Source organism: Haliotis rubra, unplaced genomic scaffold, assembly GCF_003918875.1.
Source record: "Haliotis rubra isolate DU_JTF1 unplaced genomic scaffold, ASM391887v1 Scf127, whole genome shotgun sequence".
In the NCBI taxonomy this organism is placed as follows: Eukaryota; Metazoa; Mollusca; class Gastropoda; order Lepetellida; family Haliotidae; genus Haliotis; species Haliotis rubra.
In genome coordinates this window covers 1,140,423-1,156,759 of record NW_025765192.1, presented here as the reverse complement: position 1 = coordinate 1,156,759, position 16,337 = coordinate 1,140,423, and the positions used below count along the sequence as shown (strand labels likewise).

The window sequence follows — 16,337 nt, the reverse complement described above, 5'->3', positions numbered from 1 at the left end:
CAGGTGTACCTTCAGTCGATCTAACGTTATAAAAAGAAGTTAAAAGTAGATTCCTGTTGAAAGACGGGTAGTTTTGACATCTGAAGTAGGGATTTCTCGTGGCAAGTGAGTACATTTTTAAAGTATAATGTTGACAGTAGTTTTTCATTGTATACGATATCATTTCTATTTTGAACTTGAATCTGGACATAAATAGCATGTGATGTTTATGGTGGTGGGTGGGGGTGGGGGTATATTCAGTGTAATCAGTGTAAACTTTATCAACACCGTAGAGCTCAATGACCTCTTCTGCTTTTACTTCAGGTATAGCATAAGTTGTATGCTTCTCTTGAGGGTAATACAGTCTGACGTATGCCTCTTTGTAGCAGTGTCATCCCTCGCCTACCGGCTCAGGTGACACTGCTACAAAGAGACGTACATCAGACCGTATTACCCGAGGGAGAAGCATACAACGTATTTATCTTACCGCCATGTTAAATGTACAAAATGTCTTTTTATTTTATGGTAAAGATCGCTACCGACTATATGACATGCAAACAAAATGGCGTCTGCCTCTCGACTGGATTTTTAACATCAGTGAAACATATTCTGACAAGCATAAAACTGCTATACCAATTGTTAATTATGTTTAAGCTGAGTGTGCAAACCACTCAATGTATAACATAGCGTAAATAAAGCAGTGAAAGTCGGTAAAATAAATCTGTACGAAGTGAACACAAAAACAGCTGATCGAACGGTTTTCGAATTCTGGGCACGGCATGCGTCATATTATGACGTCATAGGCTTCTCGGCGAAGAGCTTGGCGGTTACCGTGGCAGCGGGTAATATTTTTTCCAGTTGTCACCCACCTGGGAGGGTGTCCCAGGAGGGTGACACGGAAACTTGTTAAACTGTCATTTACCAATGAAATTTAAGTATTTTACATGAAGGTAAGACAATAAGTGGTATTTAAGTATCTTACATTTTGCAAGGAAGTCCACGCACCCACCACCGGTTCGAGCTAAGGTTAGACCATGACGAAGTAGGGATCTCAACAGTATACTGTTATCGCCCTTGAATTGCATTTTAAAAGCCTACATTACGAAAACGGCCCATAAAACCAAGTCCAGCAATAGAAGTGCTCGGATGTTGTCAAATCATAAGGTGGATGTATTCGTGAGCCGTACAGTAAAGCAAATTATGCACTATGTAAGTTAAACAATATTGAAATACACCGTATTTGCTTATATTTTTATGCAGCTAAACTTTTAACAGCGTTGTCAGGATCAAGATCAACACGTTTGTGTCCAGTAGTTTTTCAGCAGCTGGTGTTGAATTCGAATATGGACTGATACTGTTATCCTATTCTCTACTTTAGAGTGAGTGAGTTGGGTTTTACGCCGCTTTTAGCAATATTCCAGTAACATCACTGCGGGGGACACCAGAAATGGACTTCACACATTGTACCCATGTGGGGAATCGAACCCGGGACGAGCGAACGCTTTAACCACTAGGCTATCCCACCGCCCCTCTATTTTAGAATAAACCGTTGTCGACATATTGTTCCTTCACAGTTTTTAAGGTCAACCTTTCAACTACCTTGACCTTTTCTCAATTTTCCTGTCAAATGTTACAGTGTTACATGTTGTTACAGGCACCACGTTACAGTGTTTTGTTAATGCAGGAATCACACTTTTTGAACTAAGAACGTGTGTATCAATACCTTGACGTTTTACTGACAAGTGACAACGTCAACAATACATGTCTATAGAGTCCAGGATTGTTTGTGGGGATTCTTGTTACCTCCGTCCTACCACTGATAGTCCAAGTCTGTTTTACCTCCCGAAGTCATCGAGGTATCTCTCCGTCCCAGACCAAAGACGCCAAATACAACCATTAACTTACATAAGCTTCATATCGCCTCGTTTTGAATATTTCCAGAGGAAGCATGTTTCACACGGACACATGCGCAGGTGCAATGGGATATAATAAAATGCCCGTATGTGATTTGATATCTTACTCAGTGTTTACAGTAGAATCCCTCAGCATGCTCGGCTCCGATGTCCTACTAACGCTCTCATAACTGTATGGGTAGACGTGTTTAATTCATAACATACGTTAAAGCATGCGGCAATTAACGTCTTCTCCATGTCCCTTCACACACGAGTCTAACAAATTAGCGGTGTGTATCAAGAAACCCAGGAAATGATTCCATGGTCTTGTTTTAATGGTAAACACCAGTGAGATGTCCCTCGGTATATTTCAACATACACGGTGTGCGTATACGTGAGAAAGTGATGTAGAACACAAGAGGTAACATATGTATGGGGATATATCTCTGAAGACGACCTATCCATACACTTGAATTAATTTGGTGATGGTTACGCTCCCCGAAACGAAATACTCTGTTGTGAATTTAAGATACACGTTAATTCTGAAGTATGTATGTGAGTGAGTGAGTTTAGTTTTACGCCACACTCAGCAGTATTCCACCTATATGGCGACGGTTTGTAAATAATCGATTCTGGGCCAGACAATCCAGTGATCAACATCATGAGCATAGATCTACACAATTGGGATACGATGACATGTAAGTCAGAGAGCCTGACCACTCGATCCCGTTAGTCGCCTCTTACGACAAACATGGGTTATTGAAGATCAATATTCTAACCCGGATCTTCACGGGTAGAAAGATGTTTGTGAATTTCAACAAATTTGGAGTACGGTGTTGTATATGGTATGTCGCACGGTATGCTCAGCCTACGTTTGCACCACACCATGTTTACTGTACTACAATACACTACAATATGCTCTCCGTGAAGATCCAGGTGAGAATTGATCTTCAGCAACTCATGCTTGTTGTAAGGGGCAATAAAATTGGTAGGGTGGTCAGGCTCGCTGACTGGGTTGACACATGTCATCGTATCCCAATTGCGTAGATCGTTGCTCATGCTGTTGTTAACTGGATTGTCTGGTCCAGACTCGATTATTTACAGACCGCAGCCATATAGCTGGAGTATTGCTGAGTGCGGCGTAAAACTAACCTCACTCACTCACTCACTCCGTACTGCTCTACTATTTGTAAAGTATAATGTGTGTGGTGGGGTACCCCTAGTGGTTAAAGCGTTCGCTTGTCACGCCCAAGACCCGGGTTCGATTCCCCACATGGGTACAATGTGCGAAGCCCATTTCTGGTGTCCCCCGCCGTGATATTGCTGGAATATTGCTAAAAGTGGCGTAAAACCATACTCACTCACTAACCTAGAGCAAATATATGATGATTTATCTTAAGGTGTGCTGGTTTACGCTTTCTCTACATTGTGATAATTATTATGATGGTGCCAACCGGCAAGGTTAGTACACAGCATTCCTATACGGTGCGTGCTGCTCTATATCCCGCCATTATAGTCCATGTCTTCATTATCATGCTCCACCGTTATACAACGACAGCAATAGCTGAAAGCAGTAGTTCTATATATGTGTAGATTTACGATCCGCTGAACAGGTGATTTTGTCCCTGGGAAGGTGAAGAATTTCTAAAATGCGTTTCGTCAAGACACAATTACGATCAGTCATCGAATAAGGAACAAGGTATTTAAAATAACCCAGGGTGATAGAAAGGGGCTACTTTTTCACTCCACGCCCCTCGCAAGCCGCGATAAGGGAGGAACACCTGGGTAGATTCTTCATCACTGGGAAATCTGTACCCTATGTACCGCCAATTTGGATTTGTTTATACGGTGTTTCCTTCCAAGAAGCGCGTGGTTTCTTCAAGTAGTGAATGCTTTTCCCCCAACCAGTGTTCTCAATCATCACTATGGAATTGTGTGGTTTGGTTACTGTTTGGTAATGTTTGAATAATCCATCAATGCTGGAGTGTCTATAAATGACCCAATTGGTGCCATAGTATGTAATTCACGTGTTGGTTGGATATCATGTCGAACAGCACTCAGCCTTTTGTGATCGCTAAGAACAACCACTGTGATAGGTAGAACAACCACATATGTAACTTCTGAGCGCAAACAGGAAGTAACATTGACGAGGCTCCGTCTTGCTTAGAAACGAACACGAACCCATCGCCTGTCGAGACTTTTACTCATGCACACACTATGCTTAAGATTGGTTTGAACTGACTGAATTCCTGTTTGTGTTTCTTTTAAATATAACAGTAAATAGCTAGTTGGATGCCGCCTGAACTGTCCGCAGATACTTACATTGATTGACACATTACAGCCATGTGGGGAACGGAATCCGGAACTCTTCATAATGACAATGACATTACTACGCACGTGTCTGTCAGATATCGTTTGTCTGTTCCAAACCATATCTAAAGAGCGTTTTAGCATTGATACGACAGTTTGCCTGTTCTCATGATCGCAATGGAGTATTAATACATATCTAAACAGTCATTTATGACGTCATCCGACTTACTGCTTACTCTTACATTATATGACCCTCTGGATAACTGTTCTTAGAGGCGACCAAAGGAATCGGATGGTCAGTCTTGCTGACCACACAAATTCGTTCGTCACACCAGCGAATTACCAAGGCAGGAATGATATCGAATCTTGGTGAGACTGAAGAACGTTTATTGACATTGTAAACCTTGAAGTTTGGTCACAGGCGTAAATGAGTTGCACTACTGAGTTATCAATCAATTACCACCCGGAAAGTAGTCCGTCATGATCTGACCTTAGGTCATCACCATGGAGTAGCCAATCATGAACCATTGCATCTCATCTCACATACATGTTTGATAGCAGGTATTTCACTTGGCCTAGTCACCCACAGATGCGTGAAAACAATCCCTACGGTCAGGATGGTATATTGCCCTAGGTGCCTACATTCGGAGGCCCGCTGATCCCTGTTCTGATATTGATATGTTCTGAGATATGTGTTTGAATGGCATTTAGTCGTGCACTTAAGGAAGAGAGTTTTTATGGATGTCAACCTCTTTATAATGTACACTACGTTTCGGTGCATATCCTTACTCCTTCATCAGGTGAATCTCCTAAACGTTGTGTTCCGCATAATGAAGAAGTTTACATCCACTAAACTCTCTTCCTTCTCAGGTAGGCTTGATGAATTTGTCCTACCTTCCATTTGAATCACAGTGTTCGTGCTGATTCAGTCGAATTAGGTGCTCAATTTCACTACATCATCAAATTCACGTTTTATACAGTGGCAAATCACATCAAGTGTTTGCAGGCATTAATTTATAATCTTCAAAATATATTTTAATCGCAAATGTATTCAGCGTATGTCTCTAAGAAAACGGATTTTTCTCTCGTCTTGTTAGTACATGGCGGAACACATTTCTTGACGTAATCAAAGAACAAGGTTAGAGATCATTCATATCTCAGTTATAAACACTTTACCGTTATAAACTTTACCGTTAGTAATGAGCGGCATATAATCGAAAAGAATTCACTCTCGTTTTATTTTCAAGATACAGCGATTTAATCTTTAGTCACGTGATTCTAAGGTGCGACTGAGCACGTGATAGATTGTTTTAAACAAGTACAGTAACAGGACCACAGTGTAGAAACATACCAGTATACTTATAATAATTTGACGTGACCTGGCTACCTATTTGTCGTACCGTAAATCGGCGCACGTCACTCATGCTGAAGGGTGGTGAGATAGTCTAGTGGTTAAAGCGTTCGCTCGTCACGCCGAAGACTCGGGTTCGATTCTCCACATGGGCACCATGTGTGAACAAATTTCTGTTGTCCCCGGCCGGGATATTGCTGGAATATTGCTAAAAGTAGCGTAAAACCATACTCACTCACTCACTCATGCTGACTATCCGCATAACATTTGTAGCCTCTGCATTAGTACTTTATTTCCCTCTCCAGGTGGATCTAGGAATTGTTACAAAGTTGATTTTTTTACTACAGTGCTTAGTAACTGGGTACCTATTCACAAAAATGATCTTAGAGTTAAGATGATCGTAACTCCCATACTTTAACACACGCTTACGACATACGATGTCGTGTCGCTTTTTTATAGGCTTCACTTGGTGTTATGTTATGTGGACAAACACACGAAGAGTCATGTTTATATAGGGTTAAGGGTTAGGGTTAGAGTTATATATATAAATGTAAATAATACTGTAAGAAAGATTGTGTTTGATGTTGGCTTAATATGAAACAAGAAATCTTTATTCCATGGGCACTTTAGCTGTGATCTGGATCTTAGGCTTGCAGTATTTAGTCTACCTGTTGCAGCCTAGTTACGTTTTGATAACCTCTATAACGTTTTGACTAATCCTGTTTTCAATTAAACACGAGTTGTAGGGTAGCCCAGTGGTTAAAGCGTTCGCTCGTCACGCCGAAGACACGGGTTCGATTCCCAACATGGGTACAATATGTGAAGGTGATTCCCCGCCGTGATATTGCTTGAATATTGCTAAAAGCGGCGTAAAACTAAACTCACTCACTCTAAATCTCTTGCTGAAAACAGGAAGTTCACATCTTACTCACTCATTCACTCAAGTGAGTACTTTCGTTTGCCCTTCAGTTTATGTGAAAGCGTGGGAGTGTATATTACTAAATGACTTTGTATATTTAACTATAATATCATGATATGTGCCACTGGAGATTACTTCATTTAGTTATGTAAATCACATTGTCGAAGTATTTTGTCTGCAAATGTTTAGATACGCAACACACAAAGTAAGACGTTTGTGCATTATTGACCGAGGTATTGTGTTTAAACAATTTTGGAAGTACATTTTACATATGTAAGATTTTAATGAGTTTGAACGTTCATATGCGAAGGTTTTGCCAGGTGCAAAGTATGTCCCATTTTGACATGTATACAACCTATTTGTAGTGTAGGTGGGGCCCGCTGTGGTGTAAATCTGAGCAGATTATATTTAGAATGTACACCTGTGGCATGGGGTTCTGTAGAGAAGAACAGCTGTCCTTGTGAAAACTTTTTAAACTTATCGAAATGAACCACGACAGATTATGTAAGATTAGTGACGGAGAGTAAGTGAGTGAGTAAGTGAGTGAGTCGAGGCATGAGTGAATGAGTTTAGTTTTAAGCCGTACTCTACAATATTCCAGCTATATGGCGACGGTCTGTAAATATCGAGTCTGGACCAGACAACCCAGTGATCAACAGCATGAGCATCGATCTACGCAATTGGGGTACGATGACATGTGTCAACCAAGTCAGCGAGCCTGACCACCTGATCCCGTTAGTCGCCTCTCTTACGACCAGCATGGGTTACTGAAGACCGATTCAAACCCGGATCTTCACGGGTCACGGGGCATGACATGCATATGAAATCTAAAACCTATCGATTATTTACAGACCCCTGCCAAGTAGCTGGAATGTTGCAGAGTGCGGCGTAAAACTAAACTCACCCACTCATGCCTCGACTTAGATAACTGACATAGCTTCATAACAAAGGTTAAAGCTCGTAAGTTACAGTCAGTTAAACATTTACAGGTGTAATGAACATTAGCATCGTGGAAACCTTCGATCCAGACTCTGTGACGCATCAAACGTTTGATAAAGTCAGAACCCATTAGTTAAACTCCTGTCATTCTCGCGTTATTCTCACATAAACGCTCTCACCTGATAATCAGCATGGATAGGCAGCGTTAGCACTGTAGTAGCGATAAGATGACCCACAGTGTTCATTGGGATGGCAAGCCGTGCTGGTGTATTCGGCTCGACAGGTAGATGAATGCTCTCCAAGATAACTCCGAAGTGATCGGCATGCACCTGTGTACAATTTCTCACAAACTTAACGAGGCAAAGGATTCGCAACATATCAGGAAAACTGTATAACAGAAACTGAAAAAGAGACCGGATATGGTTCATTTCTACCATTTGACATCTACGATAAGAACTTAAGTTTAGGACATTGTGTCTGTCATTACTGACATACTCATACTTTGATTTGGTGGCAATGAAAACAGCGGTTTGGAAACTATCATGAAGATATATCGTTTCGATAATCTAATAGCCGTCTGGTAGTGTGTCGCAAACAAAAACGAACATCGACTATATAAAAAAATAAACACTATTGACCCCAACTTTACTGAGAAAGTGTAATCCCGAATATTACGTGTGTTGCATTAATTGTCCACTTTCTAAATGGCATCGTGTATCGGCCGTGGGAGATGTGACAATTTACATTTATCAGCGGGATACATAAAGTCCGTGGTCTAAACTACCAGTTGTCCGACTTCCAGTTTTTCTGGAAGCCGCGGTGACTGAGCGGGTTAGGTTGCTGACTTCCTGTGCTGGCGATTAGGTGCCTGACTCTAAGGGCCAAAAAAGTACTACAATCTGTACTTTACTGAGAATGTGTAATACCAAATATAAGATGTGTTACAGTTGCTGTAATACACTAAACGCCAAAAGAAACGTTACCCTCCTTCCTTAATGACGGAGGTACCTATCTTCAGCTGGCGTTGTGATGCGTGGACGTCCACTTCTTGGTCTGTCTACGGTGTCCCCAGTCTGCCTGAAGCCCTGAATAAGTCGTATAACCGTGATACGGTGGCATCCGAGGGCGTTGTCACCAGCATTGTATGTCGACCCCATCTGCACCATCCCAATGGCTCTTTCTCTCTCTTCAGCTGTTAATCGTGGCATATTTCACGTACTTGTGTATCATACCATGTGTTCTAGGCTCTCTTCATACCCTGTTGAATCATTCTACATGTGAAATGGATGCAAATGCTGCTTGAATATTGCTGCGTTTTGGCGATTGATATTGCTATGTGTAAAGAGAAAATGGAAAAATGTTACTTTGCCAGCAAAAGTGTTAACAAAAATAATTTTAGGTGTAACAGTTCCTAAATACTTTTTCACCATATCAAAGACACGTTTTACTTGTGTTCACTAATGCAAATCTGCAGAAAATGTTTTAAAAGTCTGAAATCATAGGAATGATTATTTTACAATTGTACACACTCTACAACAGTTGTTTCTTGTTTTAATAGTTGAAAAATGGTGACTTTGAATGGCTTATCATTGTTCCAAAGTAGAATTTTATCTCAACCTTTCTTTTGAACATCAAAATCACTGTTATTGGTTTATTTCGGCATGGACGAATATAGGACAATGTAACTCTTCTGAAAAAGATGCATTTGACCTAAATATGAATGCATTTGAGAATTTTTTATCGTGATTTACATATAGCTGTGTTGTTAAGCTTTCTTGTAAACTAATACCTTGGAAACATATCTTTGATAGTTTTTCAGTAATTCATAAAGGTAGGAGGGTAACGCCATTTAAAGAAGTTAATGAATGATCTGTTTGTTCGAGAACGAGTTCTTGCACCTGGAATGGAATGTATAGGTCGGTTGGGAAGACGACAACGTTGGTTTCTAAAGTTAAGACGTTCTTGTGGCTTTTGTGCAATGAAAAGATTGTAATATGTGTTCCATTTGTTTCAGAGTTTTACAAGTTTATGTGTGCTGACTAGCTGAGACGCCATGAGTCCCGGAACACCGCCGAACAGTGACAAAGACACTATCATACAACTGCGACCTGTGCTAGCTGAAAGTACTCATACTGTTTAGAATTCAAGATGGCTGATAACTGTGTTCAACTTGTCTTCTGATTGGCTACCCTCGTTATCACGTGACCCCGCCTCAATGATGTCATACCCTCGGAAAGTTACCTGTTCCAGAGTCTAGCCCGATAACACTCCTATATCACCAGGTGGATGATTTTCCTCTATTTACATGGTTATACGTATATATTATATATTTTGTACCTTTTTGAAATAAACATAAGCTATACACATATTTATTGAAACGTTAACTCCAACTAATACGGAATATATTTTATGTGAAATTAACAATTTTGATTGTCAGTGTATGGCCTTGTGACGTTACTTTGTCTTGATATTGTCCAGGAAGCCATGCAATGTATTACACATGTCTTTTGTGAATATATAACTGACGGATTATTATCACAAGAGCCTAGTAATTGTGTAAAACATTATGTAATACAAATAATAGAATAGTTCCCGATGGTGTTGTTTCGTTTAGTGTCAGAGAGTTGAAATAGAATGAAAATGACACGGAAGGACACGAGTACCTTGTCTAACACCACTTGTTAAAAGACGAATTTCTGTATAAAAACGAAATGGTAACATATTTTGCATAAAATGCACTTCTTTACTAAAACTGAAAATCAATTAATATGATTCTTTATGATCTGAAATGTCATATATAAGACCAATGTGACACATGTGTCTCATAGGTGTGGGTTATTTTATGAAAGCAAGGGTCAATATATGTTATCTTTGTATGTTGTCATGGCAATGCATTCATTCAAAGGGAGACAATGCATGCATATGCTGAAAGGACATTGCTACTGGAGATCATATTTACATATTTATTTTCGAGGGTTTTGACTCGGATGTAAACTTACCGTCACCAGAACCCATGGTACATACCCATTACAACTACAAGTAAATATTTAGAAGTATATAGACTTATGTTGTTTATTCCTGTCGCGTACCAAACCTCGGATGACCAAGCCCGTGGTAATGTTTGTTCATCTGTTTGTGTGTTCAGTTTGTGCGCTGCTTCGCTAGTGTTCTGTATGTTCTGATTTGCAGTGTACGCTTATGTCGCAAACCAACGTCACCTGCAGCGATGAACGCGGGGAAAACACTGTAAAAACTTCCGTTTCTAACTGGTAGTGCAGCAGCAAACATCCTTAGAACGCAAGCTATAGTCTGCTTGTAGTGAAAACGTACCGTTGAATTTCACTTTAAAAAAAAAGTAAACCAAATAAAGTGAAATTAAGATTGCGAATCCTTTAACTTTACCTTGCCAACTGAACATTAAAATCTCAGAATTTTATTCAACTTAGGATAAAAGTTGTTTAACAAACCATCATAGTTTCAAATCGCTACTGGTTTGTATTACAAGGGGGTATGCACATTAAACGAAACCCCGAGAACAAGAAGGGTTGGTTTCTGCGGTAGTCTAAGTTAACGCTCATCACGCACCCCACATGCATTTGTTTCACTGTTCCAACAACTGCGCGTACCCCCTTGTAATACAAACCAATAATACCGATTTGAAACTATGATCGTTTGTTAAACATATTTTAATAATAAAATTCTGAGATTTAAATTTCCAATTGACAAGGAAAAATTATGAGGACTCGCAATCTTAATTTCACTTTATTTGATTTACTTTTTTGTTTAAAGTGAAATTCATCGGTACGTTTTCACTGCAAACAGACTATAGACACGAACTTAAAAATTCCGACGTCAATCTGGATGACGTTTATTAACCAAGTTAGGGTTCGAACAGGGCGACAGAAAGGACTGGCTTTCGCTTTCGCCGTTGTCTGTGCGAACACATCGCGAAAATCCCACGGTTGTTCCTGACTGACAGTACATCAACAATCTTCCTTGCAGAACGACCTCGACGCGAACTTTTAGAACCGAGGTACCATCTCGGGGACATTTGTTAACAAGAGTAGTGCTCGAACAAGGCTCCAGAAAGCGGTAGCTGGTAATATATGTTGGTTCTGGACCGTGTCCAAAATATTTGTTTCGAGCGACAAGCATTTCACTAGTTGAATGACTAGCATTCTGCCTTTCCGCGGTTCACGTTACTTATACTTGTGAACTGCCTGAAGAAGAGTGTTATTCTAACCTTCATTTAACACAGTTCCAACAGCAGTGGTGCTTTACATACGAAACTATCCAATAGAATATCGCACACTGTAATAAATAATTTCCAGAACCGCCTTGACGCACACGTTATCGTTAGCTTCTATTCCCAAAACAATTAAGATAGGTGTATTTCGACGGAATCAATTTTACCATTATGTTAGGAGACTCTGTAACATGGTGTCATCTGCACATCTCATATCGTACAGGGTTTGAGTTATAACAAGGACTACACAGATGCATGTAAAAGTGTGTTTGTTGAACGGAACTGTGAACAGTACAATAGTTCATCAAGGGTCAGTTCTAAGGTTACACAAAAGAAATGCTTTTTTTCCAGACATAATATGCTAGCGTTTACATTTGAAATAGACCCGTTGGGCATCCAATAGCAATCAAATGTATGCATGTGTGTGTGCGTCCGTTCATGCGTGCGTGTGTGTGAGTATGTGTGTGTGTGGGTGCGTGCGTGTTTGTGTGTGCGAGCGTGTGTCCGTATGCGTTTGTGCGCGCGTGTGTGTGTAATCTTTCAATCACTACTGCGAGATATTTCAATCTTTCTTTGTCGAGACATTGCGAATCTGAGATTCTGAGTCGGCGTAGTAGATCTTTGCTCGGAGAGGAGAGCCGGAGGAGGTGCAGGTCATTGCTTACTGGAGGAGAACCGGAGGAGGTGCAAGTCTTTGACGATTGGTAGCTCGAGTGTGGTGCTGATGAACATAAAGGCTGGCTCAGGACGAATCTCCAGTATTTACCGACTATCATAAGTTTGGGTGATACTAAGGAACCCAACCCTGTTGCTTTTTCTGCCCCTTTTACTGATGAAAGCGGTAATGACGGATTTCTTAAACAAAATGTAACGGTTTATCATAGCGTGGAAAGTTTAGTGAAGGGGATTCAAACCCCGATGAGCGTATCCTGAAGGGACATAACTCCGTGCTTCTGACTGCAACGATTCTGGTTTAAAGATTTGAGAAGAACAGATAACCTGCACGCTGTATACATGGCGGAAATCAGTGTTGATCACCGATTAGGAAACAAAATACAAACGCATTCCTGCTCAATTTACAGGCACAACAACCAGTTTCCACGTGTTCGAAATAACAACCAAAAGCGTCAAGCAGTCGTCGTGCAAGCTTCACATAAACCTGGACTGGGACTGACAGTAGTCCATCAAATGTCACTGTGATATGTACATTAGATAGTAACTGTCCTATCTTCACATTCACACAGGGTATACTAGACAGTAACTGTGGTATCTTCACATTCACACAGGGTATACTGGACAGTAACTGTGGTATCTTCACATTCACACAGGGTATACTGGACAGTAACTGTGGTATCTTCACATTCACACAGGGTATACTGGACAGTAACTGTGGTATCTTCACATTCACACGGGGTATACTGGACAGTAACCGTGGTATCTTCACATTCACACCGGGTATACTAGACAGTAACTGTGGTATCTTCACATTCACACGGGGTATACTGGACAGTAACCGTGGTATCTTCACATTCACACGGGGTATACTGGACAGTAACTGTGGTATCTTCACATTCACACGGGGTATACTGGACAGTAACCGTGGTATCTTCACATTCACACCGGGTATACTAGACAGTAACCGTGGTATCTTCAGATTCACACCAGGTATATTGGACAGTAACTGTGGTATCTTCACATTCACACTGGGTATACTGGACAGTAACTATTGTATGTTCACATTCACACAGGGTATACTGGACAGTAACTGTGGTATCTTCACATTCACACCAGGTATACTGGACAGTAACTGTGGTATCTTCACATTCACACCGGGTATACTGGACAGTAACTGTGGTATCTTCACATTCACAAAGGTTATACTGGACAGAAACTGTGGTATCTTCACATTCACACAGGGTATACTGGACAGTTACTGTGGTATCTTCACATTCACACTGGGTATACTGGAGAGTATCTGTGGTATCTTCACATTCACACCGGGTATACTGGACAGTAACTGTGGTATCTTCACATTCACAAAGGTTATACTGGACAGAAACTGTGGTATCTTCTCATTCACACAGGGTATACTGGACAGTTACTGTGGTATCTTCACATTCACACTGGGTATACTGGAGAGTATCTGTGGTATCTTCACATTCACACTGGGTATACTGGAGAGTATCTGTGGTATCTTCACATTCACACTGGGTATACTGGACATCAACTGTGGTATCTTCACATTCACACCGGGTATACTGGACAGTAACTGTGGTATCTTCACATTCACACCGGGTATACTGGGTATCTGTGGTATCTTCACATTCACACGGGGTATACTGGACAGTATCTGTGGTATCTTCACATTCACACAGGGTATACTGGACAGTTACTGTGGTATCTTCACATTCACACTGGGTATACTGGAGAGTATCTGTGGTATCTTCACATTCACACAGGGTATACTGGACAGTAACTGTGGTATCTTCACAGTCACACCAGGTATACTGGACAGTAACTGTGGTATCTTCACATTCACACTGGATATACTGGACAGTAACTGTGGTATCTTCACATTCACACTGGATATACTGGACAGTAACTGTGGTATCTTCACATTCACACTGGGTATACTGGACAGTAACTGTGGTATCTTCACATCCACGCAGGGTATACTGGATACTAACTGTGGTATCTTCACATTCACATAAGGTATACTGGACAGTAACTGTGGCATCTTCACATTCATACCTGGTATACTGGACAGTAACTGTGGTATCTTCACATTCACACTGGGTATACTGGACAGTAACTGTGGCATCTTCACATTCACACCAGGTATACTTTACAATAACTGTGGTATCTTCACATTCACACAGGGAATACTGGACAGTAGCTGTGATATCTTCACATTCACACTGGGTATACTGGACAGTAACTGTGGTATCTTCAAATTCACGCAGGGTATACTAGACAGTAACTGTGGTATCTTCACATTCAATCCAGGTATACCGGACAGTAAATGTGGTATCTTCACATTCACACTGAGTATACTGGACAGTAACTGTGGTATCTTCACATTCACACTGAGTATACAGGACAGTAACTGTGGTATCTTCACATTCACACTGAGTATACTGGACAATAACTGTGGTATCTTCACATTCACACAGGGAATACTGGACAGTAGCTGTGATATCTTCACATTCACACTGGGTATACTGGACAGTAACTGTGGTATCTTCACATTCACGCAGGGTATACTAGACAGTAACTGTGGTATCTTCACATTCAATCCAGGTATACCGGACAGTAAATGTGGTATCTTCACATTCACACTGAGTATACTGGACAGTAACTGTGGTATCTTCACATTCACACTGAATATACTGGACAGTAACTGTGGTATCTTCACATTCACACCGGGTATACTAGACAGTAACTGTGGTATCTTCACATTCACACGGGGTATACTGGACAGTAACCGTGGTATCTTCACATTCACACGGGGTATACTGGACAGTAACTGTGGTATCTTCACATTCACACCGGGTATACTGGACAGTAACCGTGGTATCTTCACATTCACACCGGGTATACTAGACAGTAACCGTGGTATCTTCAGATTCACACCAGGTATATTGGACAGTAACTGTGGTATCTTCACATTCACACTGGGTATACTGGACAGTAACTATTGTATGTTCACATTCACACAGGGTATACTGGACAGTAACTGTGGTATCTTCACATTCACACCAGGTATACTGGACAGTAACTGTGGTATCTTCACATTCACACCGGGTATACTGGACAGTAACTGTGGTATCTTCACATTCACAAAGGTTATACTGGACAGAAACTGTGGTATCTTCACATTCACACAGGGTATACTGGACAGTTACTGTGGTATCTTCACATTCACACTGGGTATACTGGAGAGTATCTGTGGTATCTTCACATTCACACCGGGTATACTGGACAGTAACTGTGGTATCTTCACATTCACACTGGGTATACTGGACAGAAACTGTGGTATCTTCACATTCACACCGGGTATACTGGACAGTAACTGTGGTATCTTCACATTCACACCGGGTATACTGGACAGTAACTGTGGTATCTTCACATTCACAAAGGTTATACTGGACAGAAACTGTGGTATCTTCACATTCACACCAGGTATACTGGACAGTAACTGTGGTATCTTCACATTCACACAGGGTATACTGGAGAGTATCTGTGGTATCTTCACATTCACACTGGGTATACTGGACAGTAACTGTGGTATCTTCACATTCACACCGGGTATACTGGACAGTAACTGTGGTATCTTCACATTCACATTAGGTATACTGGACAGTAACTGTGGCATCTTCACATTCACACTGAGTATACAGGACAGTAACTGTGGTATCTTCACATTCACACTGGGTATACTGGACAGAAACTGTGGTATCTTCACATTCACACCGGGTATACTGGACAGTAACTGTGGTATCTTCACATTCACATTAGGTATACTGGACAGTAACTGTGGCATCTTCACATTCACACTGAGTATACAGGACAGTAACTGTGGTATCTTCACATTCACACAGGGTATACTGGACAGTAACTGTGGTATCTTCACATTCACACTGGGTATACTGGACAGTATCTGTGGTATCTTCACATTCACACTGGGTATACTGGAGAGTA

At 40.9% G+C, this 16,337-nt stretch overlaps 1 protein-coding gene across 3 annotated transcripts in view; it reads left to right on the top strand.

Annotated features, from left to right (window-relative positions):
- The window catches only part of LOC124266633 (troponin C, skeletal muscle-like), a 63,007-nt gene extending 52,561 nt beyond the window's left edge, over positions 1-10,446 (top strand). For all 3 annotated transcript variants that reach the window (XR_006895805.1, XR_006895804.1, XM_046701434.1), the window contains exon 3: positions 9,405-10,446. Coding sequence is in view for 1 of the 3 variants with exons in the window: in XM_046701434.1 (XP_046557390.1) it covers positions 9,405-9,433 (29 nt within the window). In the remaining 2 variants the exon portion in view is untranslated. The remainder of the gene's footprint in view (positions 1-9,404) is intronic.
- The last annotated feature ends 5,891 nt before the right edge of the window (positions 10,447-16,337 follow it).